Source organism: Metopolophium dirhodum, chromosome 9, assembly GCF_019925205.1.
Source record: "Metopolophium dirhodum isolate CAU chromosome 9, ASM1992520v1, whole genome shotgun sequence".
In the NCBI taxonomy this organism is placed as follows: domain Eukaryota; kingdom Metazoa; phylum Arthropoda; class Insecta; order Hemiptera; family Aphididae; genus Metopolophium; species Metopolophium dirhodum.
Window position 1 is genome coordinate 2,425,845 of NC_083568.1, and position 18,218 is coordinate 2,444,062.

The 18,218-nt window shown below is 34.6% G+C and overlaps 2 protein-coding genes across 3 annotated transcripts in view; one reads left to right on the forward strand and one right to left on the reverse strand.

The window, feature by feature from the left end:
- The window catches only part of LOC132952455 (NADPH oxidase 5), a 92,646-nt gene that overhangs the window by 64,850 nt on the left and 9,578 nt on the right, over nt 1-18,218 (forward strand). For both annotated transcript variants that reach the window (XM_061024767.1, XM_061024766.1), the window contains exons 5-6: nt 16,662-16,762; nt 16,952-17,072. In XM_061024767.1, coding sequence (XP_060880750.1) covers nt 16,662-16,762; nt 16,952-17,072 — 222 coding nt within the window. The remainder of the gene's footprint in view (nt 1-16,661; nt 16,763-16,951; nt 17,073-18,218) is intronic.
- Nucleotides 1,683-14,223, reverse strand: LOC132952950 (uncharacterized). Its single transcript, XM_061025474.1, has 5 exons — nt 10,723-14,223; nt 6,362-6,800; nt 2,928-3,239; nt 2,351-2,697; nt 1,683-2,221 (listed from the first exon to the last, which is right to left on the reverse strand). Exons 1-5 carry the CDS (start codon nt 11,349-11,351, stop codon nt 1,924-1,926), a joined length of 2,025 nt encoding a protein of 674 aa, XP_060881457.1. The 5' UTR covers nt 11,352-14,223; the 3' UTR covers nt 1,683-1,923.

Sequence of the window (18,218 nt, forward strand, 5' to 3'; positions counted from 1 at the left end):
AAACGCTTGTGCGCTTTTGAGAAACTGCGTCGCGTGCTGCTCGCGCCCGGCACGGAAATTTATTGCAACGATCGACCGGCAAAGATAAAGACGTAACTATTACCACGAGTTCGGATTTTTTTCTTCACACACTCACACACATACTTATATATATAATACGAATAAAAGTAGACATATACACATATTATACGCATATAATACGTGTGGCGAGTAGAGTATGTATAGGTACCTACCTATAATAATAATATATGTTCGCCGCGACAATCCAACGAGTTTGATTATTTATGATCTTCGTAGACGACCGCGTTTGCGACCTGTGCCACGCCGCTTGTAAACGCGAATCGAAATGAAAATAATGGATTACGGCACGGGGGGACCCGATTTAATATAGGTGCACATATTATATTATTACATTATGTATTATTGTAGTGTTTATCGTAGAAAGGCGTTTTACTCGGGGGCTTTCAACGGGACGAAATTGGAGAGTAACAAAACACCAAAGTAATATTATATTATTATATTCAATAAACAGCGCCTTATATAGCTAATATAATAATATTAATAATACGATATAGGCAGTGTACACATACAGAATTAAAGTAAACATATTATGTTAAACGTATTGTTTGTATGGACACAATTTTAATTATTGTTCGATGAAAGTTTGATATCCGTGCTAAGACGATGGTGAATAATAAATAAAAGCGATGTTAAATTGAATTTAAAAAAAAACAAAAATCGGTTAATGATACACACGTACCTTAGGTATACCTACGCATACAAATAAATAATAAGTGTAACTAATGACCATTGAATTATGCGTTGGTGCAGTTCTCGTTTGTTTTTGTAATGGTAAAATAATCGTACGCACAAATTGTTATTACCTATGTTGGTGCAACCGTCTAAAAAAATAATTAATAACCAAACTGTTTTCATCGGAAATCTGAACCTGATCAATGGCGATGGTATTGAGTTGACTGTTTTTATTATGAAATCAATAAAATATATAAATGAGCATTATACGATATAACATTATTAATTTAAGACATTGTTTTGACCGCCGTACTGACGGACGGCACTAACTTGTACCTACATATTTGCTAAACGACCATCAAGATTCGAACTTGAAGCTATTTTTATGTATTTATACTTAATAATAGGGACAATTATGTAATATTACAAGACTAACGAATCACATCATAATGTAAATAAGTATGTTTCATCATTCATATAACCTACAAAAGCAATTATTTTTAGATTTTTGTTTGCACCCATTCACGTTAAACACTTGATTTCTTACCAAACTACTATTTGAGAGCCGCGGGCAATATTTCTTGACCAATTAAAAATATGCCCAGCAGATTATATGAAAAAGGAAAGGCAAAAATTGTACAGTACCTAATTGTTTAAAATTTATTCGTAAATATAGTTTATTTTCTATTTTTTGTTCAGTATTGAATCATTTTTGCCGTTTTGTTTTTTAGACATAATTAAACACTATTATGGGAAAAAAAATTTTAAGTTGCTTTTTTAATATACAACATAACTTCACTTTTACTAGATTTTTTATATAAAATTATAAAATATACATAATATGTTTAACACACGCATACCTACATTAATATACATTTTTTTTTTAACATTTTTAAATTATTAATTTATTTATTTAAGAAACTTTTCAGAATTAGTTACATGTTATTAAAAAAAAAATCCATAGAAATCGACACACTATTCAAATACACGTATATTTTGATCTGTGCGCGCAAACAGTGCTTCTACAGACTGTATTATATAGTATATAGCTATCGTTGTTTATTTCGATAATAATATTTAAAACAAAATGAAAAATACTTTTGAATATTATTATGTATTAAAGTAGAAAGTATTAATTCATAATATTATACGTTGATTAATGGTAGTGTATTAATGTAAGAATGGAAGATGAGGAGGGTGTGGTGTGCGCATTTTCGGTGCTTTGTACATAATCATCATTTCAATGATAAATACAGTAATGCTCAAGATAATTCCGAATGATAAAACAATGAATGCTATTTCGAGATCTCTGACAGAAAAAACTTTCGAAGTATCGTAATCTTTGGGATTGATTGGCTTGTATTTATTAAATATGTACTTGGAAACGTCACCGTTCCACTTGAGTACCAGTCCAGCCTGATCGATCCACGACAGCAAGATATTTATTCTTCTTTTATACGGTGAATTCCTAAAAAGAAAAATTTCAAAAAACGAGTGAACATTGCTCGCGCATATTTCGTAAAGTTTCATGGAAAAAATGCCGTTCTTACATATATATATATATATTATAATTTATAGTATTTTATCACTGCAATACCTATGAACTACGTATGATATAAAGTACGATATCAGACACTCGTTCATTGTGTGCAGTACGCGAGTGTTGTTCCTGTTGGCGATGAACAGAACGTCTTTGAAATGTTCCAAATTGAAGACGTTAACGCGCTCGAACCCGGCGAACTGGCCGTCAGAATTATGTATGTCTACTTCTTTTTCCCATTTCTCGACCCGGTAGGCTAGAGACTTCAAGTTTGGGTCTCCGGTGAGTATTTCCTTGAAACTGATGCTGGACGTCCGAATCGGCAAGTCCGACTGTTTTAGGTCGGTGAACGTATTGACATCGGGATAGTGCATCGGAGTGTTCAAAAACGTCACCAATGAGCCCTATATATAACAATATATTAATTCGCCAACTGTAGTCACTATAATATATTATAATTAACGATGGCGTTATGAAGTATCACGGATACGAGTGTCGTTCTGTGGTATTTTATAGTGCAGGGCGATATGAAACAATTTTTATTCGAACACGCGATCCAATGCAAATCAATATTATCATGCACACTCAAGTAACCGCGGTATAATACGCATATACGTAACTATAATATAGTTACCTGAAAAGCGTTCAAGATGACAAGGGTAAAAAACAGACAAAACGAAGTCAATATCCTGCGACAGGAGAGAGCGAAAACTCGGTTGGTCGGTGCGCCGATGAACATCCTGTAGATCTCCAGCCCCAAGTCGGATCCCGTGGGTCCGGGCCTGTGCGTGTCCAACGCCGCGGCCGCGAAGTATATGGCGGTAACCAGTACGCACGTGATGGCAGTCATCATCCAGACTTCTCTCTGGAAGCTCATCAACACGGTCATCATCGGCGGGATGACGCCGGCCTTGGGCGTGAGCAGACACACCTTGTCGCTGGTTATCTGTCGAATCGACCGCGATCGGTGAAAATCCAGTGAAAACCAAAATAATAATAATGTATTATAAAGCAAATTATTATAATACTTTATGTACCACTATTGTCTATTAGCAATAGAAAGTCACAACAATATACGGGCCATACGATAATATTATTATTATTATAATAGCTGTTACGAATATGGGCAATATATAAATAGTGTAGGTACCTATATAGGTAGTGCCGTAGTGGGTATAAGTAAGTACTATCATAGTTGTCAATGTGTGTTCGAACCGCACGCAATACGTATTACCATTGATTATACATTATTATAATATATATATATATATATATATATGCAAAATAAGCGATATTACATATTTCGTTCGTTATATTATATTATACTTGCAATGCAACAATAATATATATATATATGACACATACTCGTACAAGTGCATATAATACAGAAAAACACAATTCGTTTACCGGGAACATATGCATGTGGTAATTATATTATATTATTTACTATAAAACAGTTTCATAATAATATATCGTGTATGTATGTGTAGGCATACAATATAATATAGGCACTGCAGTAGGTATATATACACGGTATAAACCTATATAGTATTGTTATTATTAAATCCAACTATGGTGGCAGTAAATTATAATATTATTATCATGCAGTTTTTACTCTCTGTACGTGTCAATGTTTTCATATTAATATTATTCCAACGGAAAACCATTGAAAACAACATTGCTACAATAATAATAATATTATTATCGTGTACCTACCTACATTATGCTATAGCATTCGTACTCGTTATGTTTGAAATTCGAAAAAAAAAGATTAACTCGTTTTTAGACATTTTAGCGAGTCATAAATTATGATTTCTGTTTCACGGTGATTTCTACACGACGCCCTCGAGCACCGACTGCAGTAGTAGATATAATATGCGTGCGAGAAACGACATATTATTATGTATATATATAATTTTCTTGGGTGACCTATCGACCTACGATATTATTATTATTGTTTTTTTTTTTTTAAGGAATACCCAATATTAGATAGGAGGTACCTATACACCAAGTATACAGGATGATTCACCCATCGTGCACATCCTCTTTTTCTTCAATAATGCACAGTTAATCAAAATCTGATTTTTGGAATATTTATATCAGAGCTTAAAACCGGTAAAAAACCGTAAATTTGAGAACCGAAAACCGATAACCGCTTTTAGTTTTGGAATGCTGGAAGCGGTTATTGGTTATCGGTAATCAAGGTAAATATCCAAGTATTAACATCAAAGCGGTTACATCGTATTTTCAATGCCGGTTTTATAACCAAAACCTATTGCCGACCAAAAAAATGAACGGTTTTTCCGTGGAATTTAATACTTGAATTATGTCATGAATCATGATTACATTATAGTTGAATTTAATTTGCCAGCTATTTTCAAATTTTTTTCCCCAATTAATAGTCGTCGAGTATTGCTTATCTGTTGTGAATATCACACATATATAGGTATAAGTGTTTAACCATATATTATAAATACTGTCATAAACGTCGTCGTTCATGATTATTTTGCTATTGATCTTTGTTTCTTAGAAATATACACATTTATATACAGTGCCACAACTTACTATAGATAGGGGACCTTCCAAGTTTAATTTTAAGCAATTTGTTTCAAAATGTTTAGGTTTTTATCACATTATACTTTGTTTTGAATACATTTATAAATAGTTTAGTATTAAATTATGACTCCCATAGCCCAAACCCTCCTGGTTCTGCATTTGTTATTTGTAGTGTTTGCTCCAATGGTCGGCCCGAAGGCTAACGTAGAATGCTCGATCTGCAGACCTAGGTTTTGGGGTACTGTAATATTATATACAATACAACTAAAAAGTTCCGTGTCAATGTATCACTTTTAGTGTCATCTTGGAAAGTTATTATATTTAATTTTGGTTTTTTACAGTTATAAATAAGAAAATTATAACAATAACATTTTTTATGCAATTTATTTTTTTGATTTACGAAGTTTGCATTATCTTGATCATTTGTTTTAAACTTTAAAGCAGTTAGAAAAAATAAATAATAAATATTTAAATTGAGGGAAATCGACCAAATTAAAGCATATTAAATTTTTGATTATGCAATAATAATAGTTATGTTATCAACCCACGAATGGCCTGAATAAACTGCTTTAAAAATATGATTAAAAAATTGAAAAAAATTATTTTTAAAAACTGGTTATAACCAGAAATCGATTACCAAAAAACCTTATCAACGGTTTTTAAACGAGTAACGGTTATCATAGTGTTTGAAATATCTTTAAAGAAGCGGTTACCGGTTACCAAAATATCAAAATTAAACGATAACCGGTTACCGACTTTATTGATAACGGTTTTAAGCCCTGATTTATATATACTTGACTTTTCAAATTCCTAAGGTTGTTTGTACTACTTATAAAGAGTGTCCTGTGCAGTAGATACAAACTTTTGTTTTAAGAGCCCCTTTATATACTGTAATTATTATGTAGAAGATACATTTTTTTCTAAAAATTTTGTTAAATCAAAATCAAAATTTGAACGTATTGTTTTTAGTTACCTACCTATATTTAACTATATTTGTATACTAAGGAAGATGATGGGCTGGGGGGAGCTAAGTGACGATTTGAAAATTTCGCTGTTTGGTATATATTAATCTATCAATATTTATAACTTCAAGAATTGGTCAAATTATAATAAATACTAGGTAGATCTAATTGTTACATTTATTTTCTATTTTCTATTTTTGTGCAACCATTTTACATAACTGGGAAACTACTCGTTTGAATTTAGAAAATAGGTAAATAAATCTAAATGTACAAAAAAAAAATCAACCACTAAACAATTTACAGTAAAAGGGGGGGGGAGGGGGTTCTCATTCGAAAAACAGAAGTTTGACTAGTACAACGAATCTCGGAAGAACTTTTGAAAATAGTATGAGGTTTTATAGTGTATTTAAAAATTCCAAAATTCACGTTTTGAATGTCTGCATTGTTTTTGAAGAAATAAGAGGGCTTGCAGGTGGCAGAATCGCCCAGTATAATAATAATAATAATAATAATATTTATTAATAATAACAATAATCGTTGTCACATTTACGTGTCTGGTGAGCTCGGCCAAGTAACAGTTGTAGTCTTTCAGAAAGTGTCCGTTGACCGAGACGTCGGCCTGGCCGCCGATCACACCGGCGAACGTGCCGTACGCCCTGCCGGCCGTCCGCCTGTACCCGTAACTGATCTTACCGTTGGCGGACGGCTGGGAAACGTAAACCGGTGTGGCGTTCATTTTGGCGGCCAGCACCGTGGCGAACGTGCCGTCCTGGCCGACGTACGTGCCGCCCGTCGTCGCGATCACCGTCGGCATCCGATTGTTGATGACGAACCGCAGCGGGAATCGCCGCAGGTTACCGATCCGCGAATGGAGTATACCGGGTATCCGTCTCAGTGACCGCGGCGGTACGTTCAAGAACCGGCCGTCGACCGCGTTGTGGACGAACGGATCGAGGATCTTGATCACGGTTGGCGTCACCACGATTACCCTGGATGGGGGAGAGGGGTCGGGGTGTGGAAAAAAAAAGTCGAATTATACTTTTGCAAAAGCGCGCGACCTTTCACGATGCGTATAGGTATAGTATTATATTGTAATACTTAATAATATTAATTAGGTATACGCTCGATCAATGATAGTATTATTATCATTACTGTTATAATAATATGGTCACAGGCGTATAAAATAGCGTATAATATTAATTAGAATAAAATATAAAGATCACGAATCTCGAATTTTCACGTCCGAGTGTTGTATAATATTGTGATTATGTTATAGTCGCAGCGGTGTCTACACGTCGGATTAGGTCAGCTTCAGAGATTGAAACTACATCGCCGCCAAGAGAACCAGAACGTTCTATTTTTTAACATTTTATGAATCGCAGAATCAAAATTTTGATTTTTAAGAACCAAAACCGGAAAAAATCCATAAGTTCCTTTGGTAAAAAGTAATTACAACTGAGTTTGCTATGACAAAATATATATATTATGTAGTTTTCAATCTATTTTACGAGAACAGACATATAGAAAACAAATATATTATATTAAAGTTGTCGTTTTTTTTTTAAAATTATTCTTTGTAAAATTGCCATTATATCATTATACAATGCCCTTATTGGATAATTTCCTATGCTCAATAGCCTCAATGGCTCGACTCGGAATCATACTGTGACATATTCTGACAACGACCATTCAACCTCCCTATTATTTTCAAATAGAATCGACTCAAACGATAAAATAATAATTTGTCGTAGGTATATAGCAGCGGAAAACCTGCAAATACGATTTCAACGGCACACGACTAAAACGTACGTCCGTGTTTTCGTCGACGAATTCTAAATTCTTATCCCTTCATAATATCCCATGCAGATGTGGCAAACGATTAGAAAAGGTATGCATAAGACGTTTCGAACAAATGCGTTTACCTGAATATATTTTAAACGTCTTATTGCAATTACAATATTATATCATTATAATATATCGTAATAATGATAATAAGGGATATGCGCTTGATAATATTTTTATTTTTTTGTACCCCCACGCCACGCCTCACGAGTCGAACATTGCAGATGTCGAAAATATAATTATAATTTATTTAAATATATAAAATTATGATACAATATATTCTTTTATTCGACGTGACGACGACGACGACGACATAGTACGACCTCGCGGGATAAACTGCTAAAACGAAAGAAGAAAAAACAGGCACGTTATTATAGACGTCCTACGTGTGTACGTTGCGGAACACATTACTCACGAACTGGTGCCATGAGCGCATAATATACCGCGAGAGCGTCTTGTACGCCACATCGTTAAGGAATTTAATTTATAGCACATCGGCCGCAAAACGGCGTTCCGTCGCGGCGTTTTCACCGGATGGGTAAAAGGAAGTAGGTATAATAATGAGGTATGATACCTACATACGCCGCGCACGGGTATATTATACCGACCTACTAGCTATAACCTATCTATACACCTACCTAGGCATCCGAGTTACCCGTCGCATGATATTATTATTGTCACTCGGCTCGTTTCATAATAATATTATACTCTTGCGGCCGCGCTTCCTGCGCGTTGGGTAATTGTATATTATTATGCCGGGTCGGTACCGAATTGGTTCCGGTTTCCGTTCGAAAAAGGTATTTTTTTTTTTTCAAGACGAGCCAAATATTGGTTTCTGTTTCTGTTTGGATCGAACAGTTCGAATTTTCATTTAGAGTTTTAAAAAGCGAGAGGCAACTCGACCAGTAATGGGATCGTGGGATTACATTTAAACCGATTCGGCTCACCTTAATAAAACAGGTATACCTTTTTTCAAACAAGCACCACGTCGGCCAAATGGTAATCAAAATTCTGTTACTCCCGTGGTATACCGCGTAGTACCTAGGCCGGCCCGGCGCGGTTGCAAAATAGGCAGCTGGGCCTAGGGCGGCGTGGCAAACTTCGAGCGAACCCCGATCTACCACGAAAATGAACTTTTGCGAATAAGGGAGGCGTTAATGACGTTTGCCCGGGGTGGCAGCAAAAAATCTAAGGCCGGCCCTGTCTAGATATATAATATATATATATCATTACTGTGCAGTATTCGGTTTGTCGTCGCGCCGGGCACTATAATAATAATATCCTCGTCGTTGCGCCCGTTCCGAAACGATGATAATAATATATTTTAATATTCCGGTTTTCTCTTTTACAATATTAATATCTCCATCATATTATACAATATAACATTATACACATGTAGGTATATTATAATAGTAATAATACGTCCGCGTCATTAATTTCCCTCGTGCCTATGTTGCAGTACTTGTACCATAATATTACACACATAATATATATATTATATACCTACGTTCGCACCGGCCCACCATCGGTCGTCGTCGGGCGGTAGGTACCTACGTACACTATATAACATATTATGGCGTTTCGACGAACCTCCCATGAACTCATCAATTAAGTCCTCGACGACGAGACTAATATACGCGTGCATCCACCCACCCCGGGGAATTGTATAGATAAGTATAATAATAATAATAATATGTAATACGCGCGTGTACATACCTATACCCACCTAGCAAACTTCTAGCGCGTCGCCGGTCAAATAATAATCAATTCGTCCGAACATGATTATTATAATATAATACGGGTAATATACGCAATAGCAGGTTACTGGGTCGAATAAAGTGTACGAATTGGTTCCAGACGAAAATTACTTATCATTATATTATTAGCTGGTATGCGACGCCGTGCGAATTGGTTCTCAATTCCCATATTATCTACAAATCGGTATTCTTACGATATTTGATTAGGTTATACAATGTCTAGGAGAGTTTATAAAATATTATATTATTATATTATCTATAATGGTTTGGCGAAAAGGAAAAGTTGATTGGTAAAAATATAAAAAATTGAACAACAAATTTTAAACTTACAATATTCGTCGAAAATCTATGTATGTAGTAAATTCATACCACATTTTTTTTCTTAAATATTCTTTATTGTAATAAACCCACTTATTATGATACCATAATATTATTGATATTATTTTTCTATTATTTTTAGGGTTGATAATTAATACGTAGCCACGTAGCGTATATGACTATATAGCAACACTTTTAACCATACCTTGGTATTCTAGACAGTCCTAAGTCAGTTAAAAACGTGGAGGAAATGGTTGGTTGAGTATAATATCATAGTAATTTGAAAGTTAATTTAACATGGTTGTATATAATTATCATTATGAAAGCTCATCGGAACCAATTCGCATGTTACCTGTGCACAACCCGGAAACTAATATTCAATAATACTGGGAACCAACTCGTAGTCATCCGACGATATTATTATATATAATACGTACTTGCAGCAGTGGCTGCAGTTATAACGACTACGCCGCCACTGCGTTTGGGGTTGTAAAAATGTCAACTAAACGGCGTGTGCAGTGTGCACGCTTAAATGCAAACCTCTATATCGTATTATTTTTATATAGATTTGTTCACACAGCGTCATAAAACAGTACAAGTTGTTATGTTTACTAAGTCCAAACACTTGAGACGTTTAAGTACACAACTTTTTTTTAACAAAAATACAATTTATTATTTAACTTAATACGATATAAATGTGCGCAAATACATTATGCTAACAAATCATAATAACATAATAACATAATAGATATTATTATTTGTATTGACAGTTATAGGCGCTAGGTGTTACCCGCTAACCATTTCAATTTTTGTCTTGGTGGTAAACGAAAATGTCGCTTATGGCCACCAAAAGTCTCTATAGTCGGCCGAATTAAACATTTCGGTTTTCGGTGAAATTATATTCAATATTATACTGAAACGCGCGCTTTCTTCGGGGGAGACGAAAAATTCTTCGATTAAAAATATGCCAGTCGAACCGCGATCGCACACCTACTTGTAAATGGAGAGGTCGCGCCACAAGCTGTACACCATCTGTCGGACGCCAGGGTCGAAACCGTTGTCGACGACGATCAGGTAGTACACGTCCACGTCCCAAAACGTGTAGTTGAGTTGGGCCAGTTCGACGAACGGGTCCGGGTCCCAGGCCGGCGGCGCGATACCGCGGAACAGGACCACGTACCGGGACCGCAGCGGTAACAGGGACCCCAGACCGTGGTCGACGGGACGTCGGCAGGGCTCGGGGAGCGCGTCTGCTCCGCCGTCAGTGTCACGCGTACGGCCGTCGGACAGCAGACGGTCCAGATCGACCGCGTAAACGGGTTGCTCGTAGCGGGCCTGCAGAGCCCGCAAGAACCCGTACGGTACTTCGTCGTCGACGCCACTGCCACTTCCGCCAGGTCGGCCGCCGCTTCCGGACCAGTGGATCGCCATTACCATCACCCCTCTGCCCAACGACGACGAACCATTCTCGATCGATGAGATTATGCCGCCGACCGTGGACGTTGTGGTCGTATACAGCTTCATGCCACTTAAATTGGAACGTATCGGCTCGAGTCGCCCGAAAGTAGTCGTCACAGATAACGTCGATAACAGGCCCTGCGCCGACGATGTTTCGTTAACCATAGGAACATAATAGTGTCATATTATAGGTATAATATTGTTATAACATCGTAAAATTATTATTGACGAAGCTGGACAAGAAAACCTGATTTTCCTTAATCGCGAATTACTTTTATTTTTTGTACCTATAGTAATACTTTTAAAAGTTACATGCAGAAAAAATGTAACTCAACTTAGTTTAAAATAATTTAAGTAAATAACTTTATACTTTAATATTTATGCAACCTATGCTAATGCACAATAAGCAGATTTAATAAAAGTACTATACTATGCATCGAAAACAAAAACATTTTTAGCAAACATAAAGATACATATTGCATGAATTATAGGAGTAATTGACAGAATTCAGCACTAAGATATCTAGAGAACGGCCAAAACCAAGATTGATAGATATAATAAGGAAGAACTAAAACTTCTGAATGTAAGAAATGAAGAAGAATGTGCGAGAAATAGAGGTGTATGGAGACAATTATATGTTGCTGTGGCCATGGGCCTTAAAGGCCTGTAAAATCCTAGAAGACGACGAAGAAGAAGAAGAATTGACAGAAAAAAATAACGGAATGAGCAGGTGGATGATGAACCTAACCTGATGTTAAAAATTATTCCATGGGATTTATGTGAGAAAAGAGATTGACTTAGTACGACAGTAAAATCAATTAACACTGATTAGGTAGTAACTAACAACATGGTTTGAAAAAATAAATAATTCGTTAAGTTAGAGTAGCATCTTTAACGAAAAAAAATGTAACTCATTAATATGTAACCTTGTTAAAAGTAACTTAACTTTTTAATTCGTTAATGTCCGGCCTTGTGTGTTATTATTAGTATACTTACCAGAACGACGACATACGACGACATTGAACGGCGATTCTGAAACCATACACATATTATATAGGTACATAATATGGAAATGGCTTAGAGAAAAAGAAAATTATCTTTGTGCAGACGCAACACCACGTCGTGCAGGCATATTACAATATACCTATATAGGTAGTGTTGATGTTGTAGGGCCTTCTCGAAAACATGTCTACGTAAAACAGCTGTGTTGTTGAGATGATGATGATGATGATGATAATTATACGAGCGAATGACATGATCTGTCTGGCTCGTGTAAAAAAAAAAAAATGATAATAATAATATCGTTTGATCCGAGCGAAGAAAAAAAAAGAAAAAAACTCGAAATCTGTGTGCCGTGTCTTACGAGTTAAAAACGGATGGCGTATTAAATAATAAAAATATAATGTATGGGTAGGTAGGTGTTAAGTAGGCGTTTGGTAGCCGCCGCGGGTGTGCAGTGTAGTATACGACTGAATTGTATATAATATGATATTATTACGAGTGAAATTTCAGCACCCTAAGTATAATACAACAGCTCTAGTCGCGTTTATGCGATTTTAATATAATAACACGGTGTATCTCGGATACGATAGGTATATTATAATAATATTATTATTATTTCGTATGATTATAATTCGCGCGGCCGAAACGTTATAATTTAATATATATTTCGATTTTGATACAGCGTTTTTCGTGTGCGGTGAACGACTTTCATTACAAATCGCACGATTTATCGTACAGACATAATATTATACGTATAAGTAGAGGTACCTATACCTCCTATTCTATAGTATTCTCTGCAGCGAGTCGAAGCGCACGTAACATTTTTTTTTATTTGTCTCGCAATAACCACTCGTTTAATAAACAACAATAATAATAATAATAATTGTTCGCGGCACTATACATATTATAGCCGCGGTAAGGCATAAAGCTGGTATCGCGTTGATGATAATAATAATAATAATAAGTAGGTACATTAATATACTGCCGCCGCTGCCGTTGCAGTTGTACAACGTACTATACTACGTATTTATTGTAATTTGCACAAAGTATTATGCAAATATCGATTGTTTTGTTCGGGGACTTACCTTGTATAATAATATATTTCGCCGGTAATCGACGATTAGATCGTTCGGACGCATTAGCCGCGGTCGTAAAAAAAATTGCCGTTTCGCGGGTTTTTAAGGCTAGTCCGGTGGTGCTTTTAAGTGCTCGTGACAAAATGTCTAATATATTGGCGTGACGTGTTAATGTCTCGAACGAAGTGCGTGTGTGTGCTGATCCGGAAGCGGTGACTAACTGACATTATAAGATATAGGTACCGATGATACCGGGGTAGGAGGGGGGGGACGATGATGTTTCTTTTAAAAATAATTTTTTCCCATTTTACCTGTAGGTTAGTATTATAAATATTAATAATATTATCCCCCACACACGCGATAATGATGATATCTAGTAAAATAAATATCATTTGTAGGTACACACAATTATTATTACACGACAGTTCAATGGGTATAATAATATTGACACTATAAAATGTTTTTTTTTCTACCAAAAAAGTACGTTAACTTTGTTTTTGTAGATGGTATTTTCGGGGACAGAATGTCTTTCCAACTGTCACGGATATTGTTATTTTTGTATTTCACTGCACAATCGCACATACATGCGGCGTAGGTACATCCAAAGTGCGTAGGTACAGAAAAATAAGTATTTCACATAGATCGATGTTAACATATATTATTGGATAGTGATTGTGAAACCAAAATACTTTCAAAACAAAAAAGTTTTTATTGCAGTTCATCACATCAAATCGAATTCAATAATATATTATCAAACATTATTTTCTCTTGCAGTCAAAAATTAAATTTTATGTTATATTATTATATAAGAGTATTGTTCAATGAATTAAAAAAATGATTGCGCCTAAATTAGAAACCCGTTGTGATTTTTAATCCCCAAAAATATTTGACTCCATGACGATGATGACGTCCTTGAAAATATTATTGTGTTTTGCTACGCCAGGCGGTTGGCGCGTATTAACTTTCAAATTCATTCAAGTATAGTTTTCTTGCGGGTTTATGATCGCGATATCCGTGTGAACGCGTTTTTGTTGAGTTCTCAAAGCGTTCGACATGCCTATATACGTAAATACTATCCATATGTTAACGTTTAATATAATATAATAGATTTTTTATACGCATCATTTAAGTGTTGCGGTGATGGCGAGGGTGAGGGGGAGAGGGAGGCAGGTGAAAAGGCTATATTATATAACAAGGCTTGAAATAAAAATGAAAATTTTTGATTTTAATTCCAATTTTACTTATCGATGTTTGTTTTTTCTGATTTTGAACATAATTTTACATTTTTACAACTTTAATTTTTGATTTCTAATTACTAGTTACTTGTCGTCACATTCGCGGCTGAGTAACCTCGCCTAAGAAAACAAAATATTAGTTGTTTATTAGTTGTTATTACCTATATACGAACAACAGTATATAGATCTTTCGGCTATTGTGGGATTATTTTTCAATTTTTTTAATCGATTTGTATATTATAAAAATTATAAAACTGTTTTTATTTACTATTACAAATTAATTATTTAAAATCGATTTCAAGCCCTGCAGGACTATATATATATATATATATATATATATGTATATATTTCACGTTTGAAGAGGAAAGGATAATATTATGATATGATGTTATTCGTACATTTTCGCGTAACAAAAATAAAAGGGAAAAATATAAGGGTGCAGGCTTGGATGGGGCCGTCGAGCTACCGGGAAAATCTCGGAGGGGCGCTCAAAATACGGGCCTGTCATGAGTGTTTGGGCGTAATTTTATTTTGATATGATAATGAGAGATTAGTACAAACATTATAGTCGAAAATAATGTAATCGAATCGAATAATTATTAAACCGTTCAATAGCCGAAACTGCGTACAGTCAAACGTTAGAAATCCTAAACCTAGGTGGGCGCTGGTAACACGCAAAGACCACATGAGACGTGTCTATCTAAGATACTAGAAAAATACAACATCTATTATACCAGCTACGTCATTATATTTAAAACATATTATTTTTACTTTAATCGACTCGGACCGGATACGTTTCCGGGCGAAAAATAATGATCCTCCTGGCAGTAAAACGATAAAAATTACGTAATCGGTAGATAAGTACTATGTTCAAGAAGAATTGTATAGGTACGTCGTTAAGTGTTCAGTGAGCAACGAGCGGCTAATGATGACAACATCATCTTACCTGCCTAGTTGTGTTCTGTCAAAATACGTTTTGTCGTGTTTGCCGAACAAAAAAAATTATAGTCATTATGGATTTTGGTTTTTTAATTTGTCTAATATAAGTCAAATTTAGGTTTGTCTGGACTTGTATGGAATATAATGTTCTCTATTGTGTTTGGAACTCTACTTTTCGACATGTTCGTTTTAAACAATGGCTTAGGTAAATAATATTATATCATCTTTAATCCTACCTAAAACAAATTTTTACGATACGTCACAGAAACGTTTTACAGTCGTAATAATTATTATAAACTGTATTTAGAAGGTTCATTAGTCATTAATACTCATTATATACAGTATCATAAAATTATTTTATTTACGTCATTAATTTTATTAATCTTAAATGCTTATGAATTAGGTATGATTTATTATGATAAGTACTGTATAATAATATATTTTTATTCCAAACCCGTGTGGGTATAAGCCATAAAATATAAAGTATGTATATTGTATAATACTGAAGATAAACCGAGAATAAACTATACATGCGTACAATAATAATAATAATAATAATATGTAAAGGTAATACAGCAGAGAAAATAATATAATTTAGTTGTAAAAAATTATTGTGACTTTCTTTTAAATACCTACACGATTACACGAAACTGTTTAAATTCGTATGCTCGGTGATTTTTTTATGACCCTGAGAAATAGATCTTCTATAATATTATGTTTCTTCGGTTCATTAAAACGCCACACACTATTGGCACAAATACATTTTACAGCCGAAGAAATGATAATATCGATACCAATAATAATAATAAAATTGGCATATTATAATACAAGCTCGCAAAAAAATACTATATTTACATGTCGACCACCTACGTCATGTGAACGCTGATCGCTGGAAATATCCATTATCCGAGTTTATTATTATAAACATTATCGCAACTGTTAACATTATTACTATTATTATTATTATTATAATCAGCTGTGTTCATATTATTATTATTGTGACAGTATTAATGTGGTACAGACCCACAGCAGTGCGTATAGTGAAATGGTACACAATTCGTCGGAATGATTAATAATAATTAACAATATAACCAATGTATTTACTGTAATAATAACCTTAATTGCATTAATTCGAAACTTTATCAAAAAAAAATTTAGACATTAGAGTAGTGGTGCGAGTTAATTTTTATTCATTGTTGTTATTATTTATTTTTCCAAATTAGATCGTCGAAAAAGTATTTCGACTTATTGACAAGGATTCCGACGGAATCATCACGCCATCACAAGCAATGGATTTGATAACTACGATTACATACTCTTGCAGGTAATTATTTTTACTTCAATAATTGTTATGATACCTTATTTAAGACGACTGTAAAAAAAGCTCATTATGGGAAAAAACGCGAGTTTGTGATTATTTTATGAATTTTTGTAAACAGTTTATATTTTATTTTCTGTCTTGATGTTTTGTTTAAAAACGCATTTGATTAACCACTGATGTCTTACTGTTTAGAGTGAAATCAGGATTTGACAGCGAAAACCTGATGTGGCTAGAACAGTTATTTAGACAAACTGTCGGGGATGAAATGGAAATCAAACGGGACGATTTCAACAAAATTTTAATCACTAAAAACGTAAGTTCTATCGATTATATTATTATTTTTACGGAATAGCGCAGTAACTATAATACAATTATAATAGATCAGTGGTCTTCAACCAGGGGGTCGCGGCAGGTCTTCTTTTTTAAAAATAAAAACAAATTAAGATTATAAAATTATAAATTATGAATGGATTGTTCAACCATTTACAGTAGATATGACAGTTAAATTGTTTACTGACATATATAATCAATTAATTGAGTTATTTGTGATCCCAAACTTAAAAAAATGTTTATTGAAACTTCTTTGGAAATGTTTTGGGCGCACCTATGCACGACAAAATACGCAAAATTAGCACCTTAAGTCTTTTCTCCTTCTATGGCCGACAAGGCTGACATGGGTCGCGAACATTTGTTTACGAAAAAAGTGGGTCGTGAGTCAAAAGGGTTTATGACCACTGTAATAGATCATAATGTATACGAATCTCGGAGGGGGCATGCTCACGGGAGAGGTGAGGGTGACATATCCTCATAGACAATATCAGAATGAATAGGCCATTCCTATAATAACAAAATAAGGGGTGGTGGTCCGGATGCATATCCCCTCCCCCACTTGGCTTATTTTCGTCATATAAAATGTATAATGATTAAACAATGAAAGTAGGTACCTATATATTATTTACCGCTATACAACGTGGTCTGAGAATAGTGTGCAAAAATGCATATTCTCCCAGCTCCTTTAAATAAATCTGAGCATTCCACTGAAGAATCTCATCATCTCGGTATAACTGAAAGCCGCGGGTAACGGAAACCGTCCGAAAAAAACGAAAAGTCCCTCCCATACATTATAATTTATGTTATGATTTTTGAGTGTTACACGTTTTGATTTATTATTATTCGAGTTGTCTATAATGCTACAACTACTTCATCAGCTGTATACCTACCATTAAGTATGAGGTGTTCTACTCGTTTAATATATTCCATAGCGATGTGAATTTGGTGCATCTAATTTTATTCCATACACAAATATTAAGTAAACATATAATCATGGGCGTATATTATTTAATATTCGTACTTATAGATATAGAACCACGGTTATAGATTCTGGCCCGGAGCGTAAAATGTTAACCCACCTTCAATTTTAAGATCGAAATATTTGTCCGTATATATTATTATAGTAGGT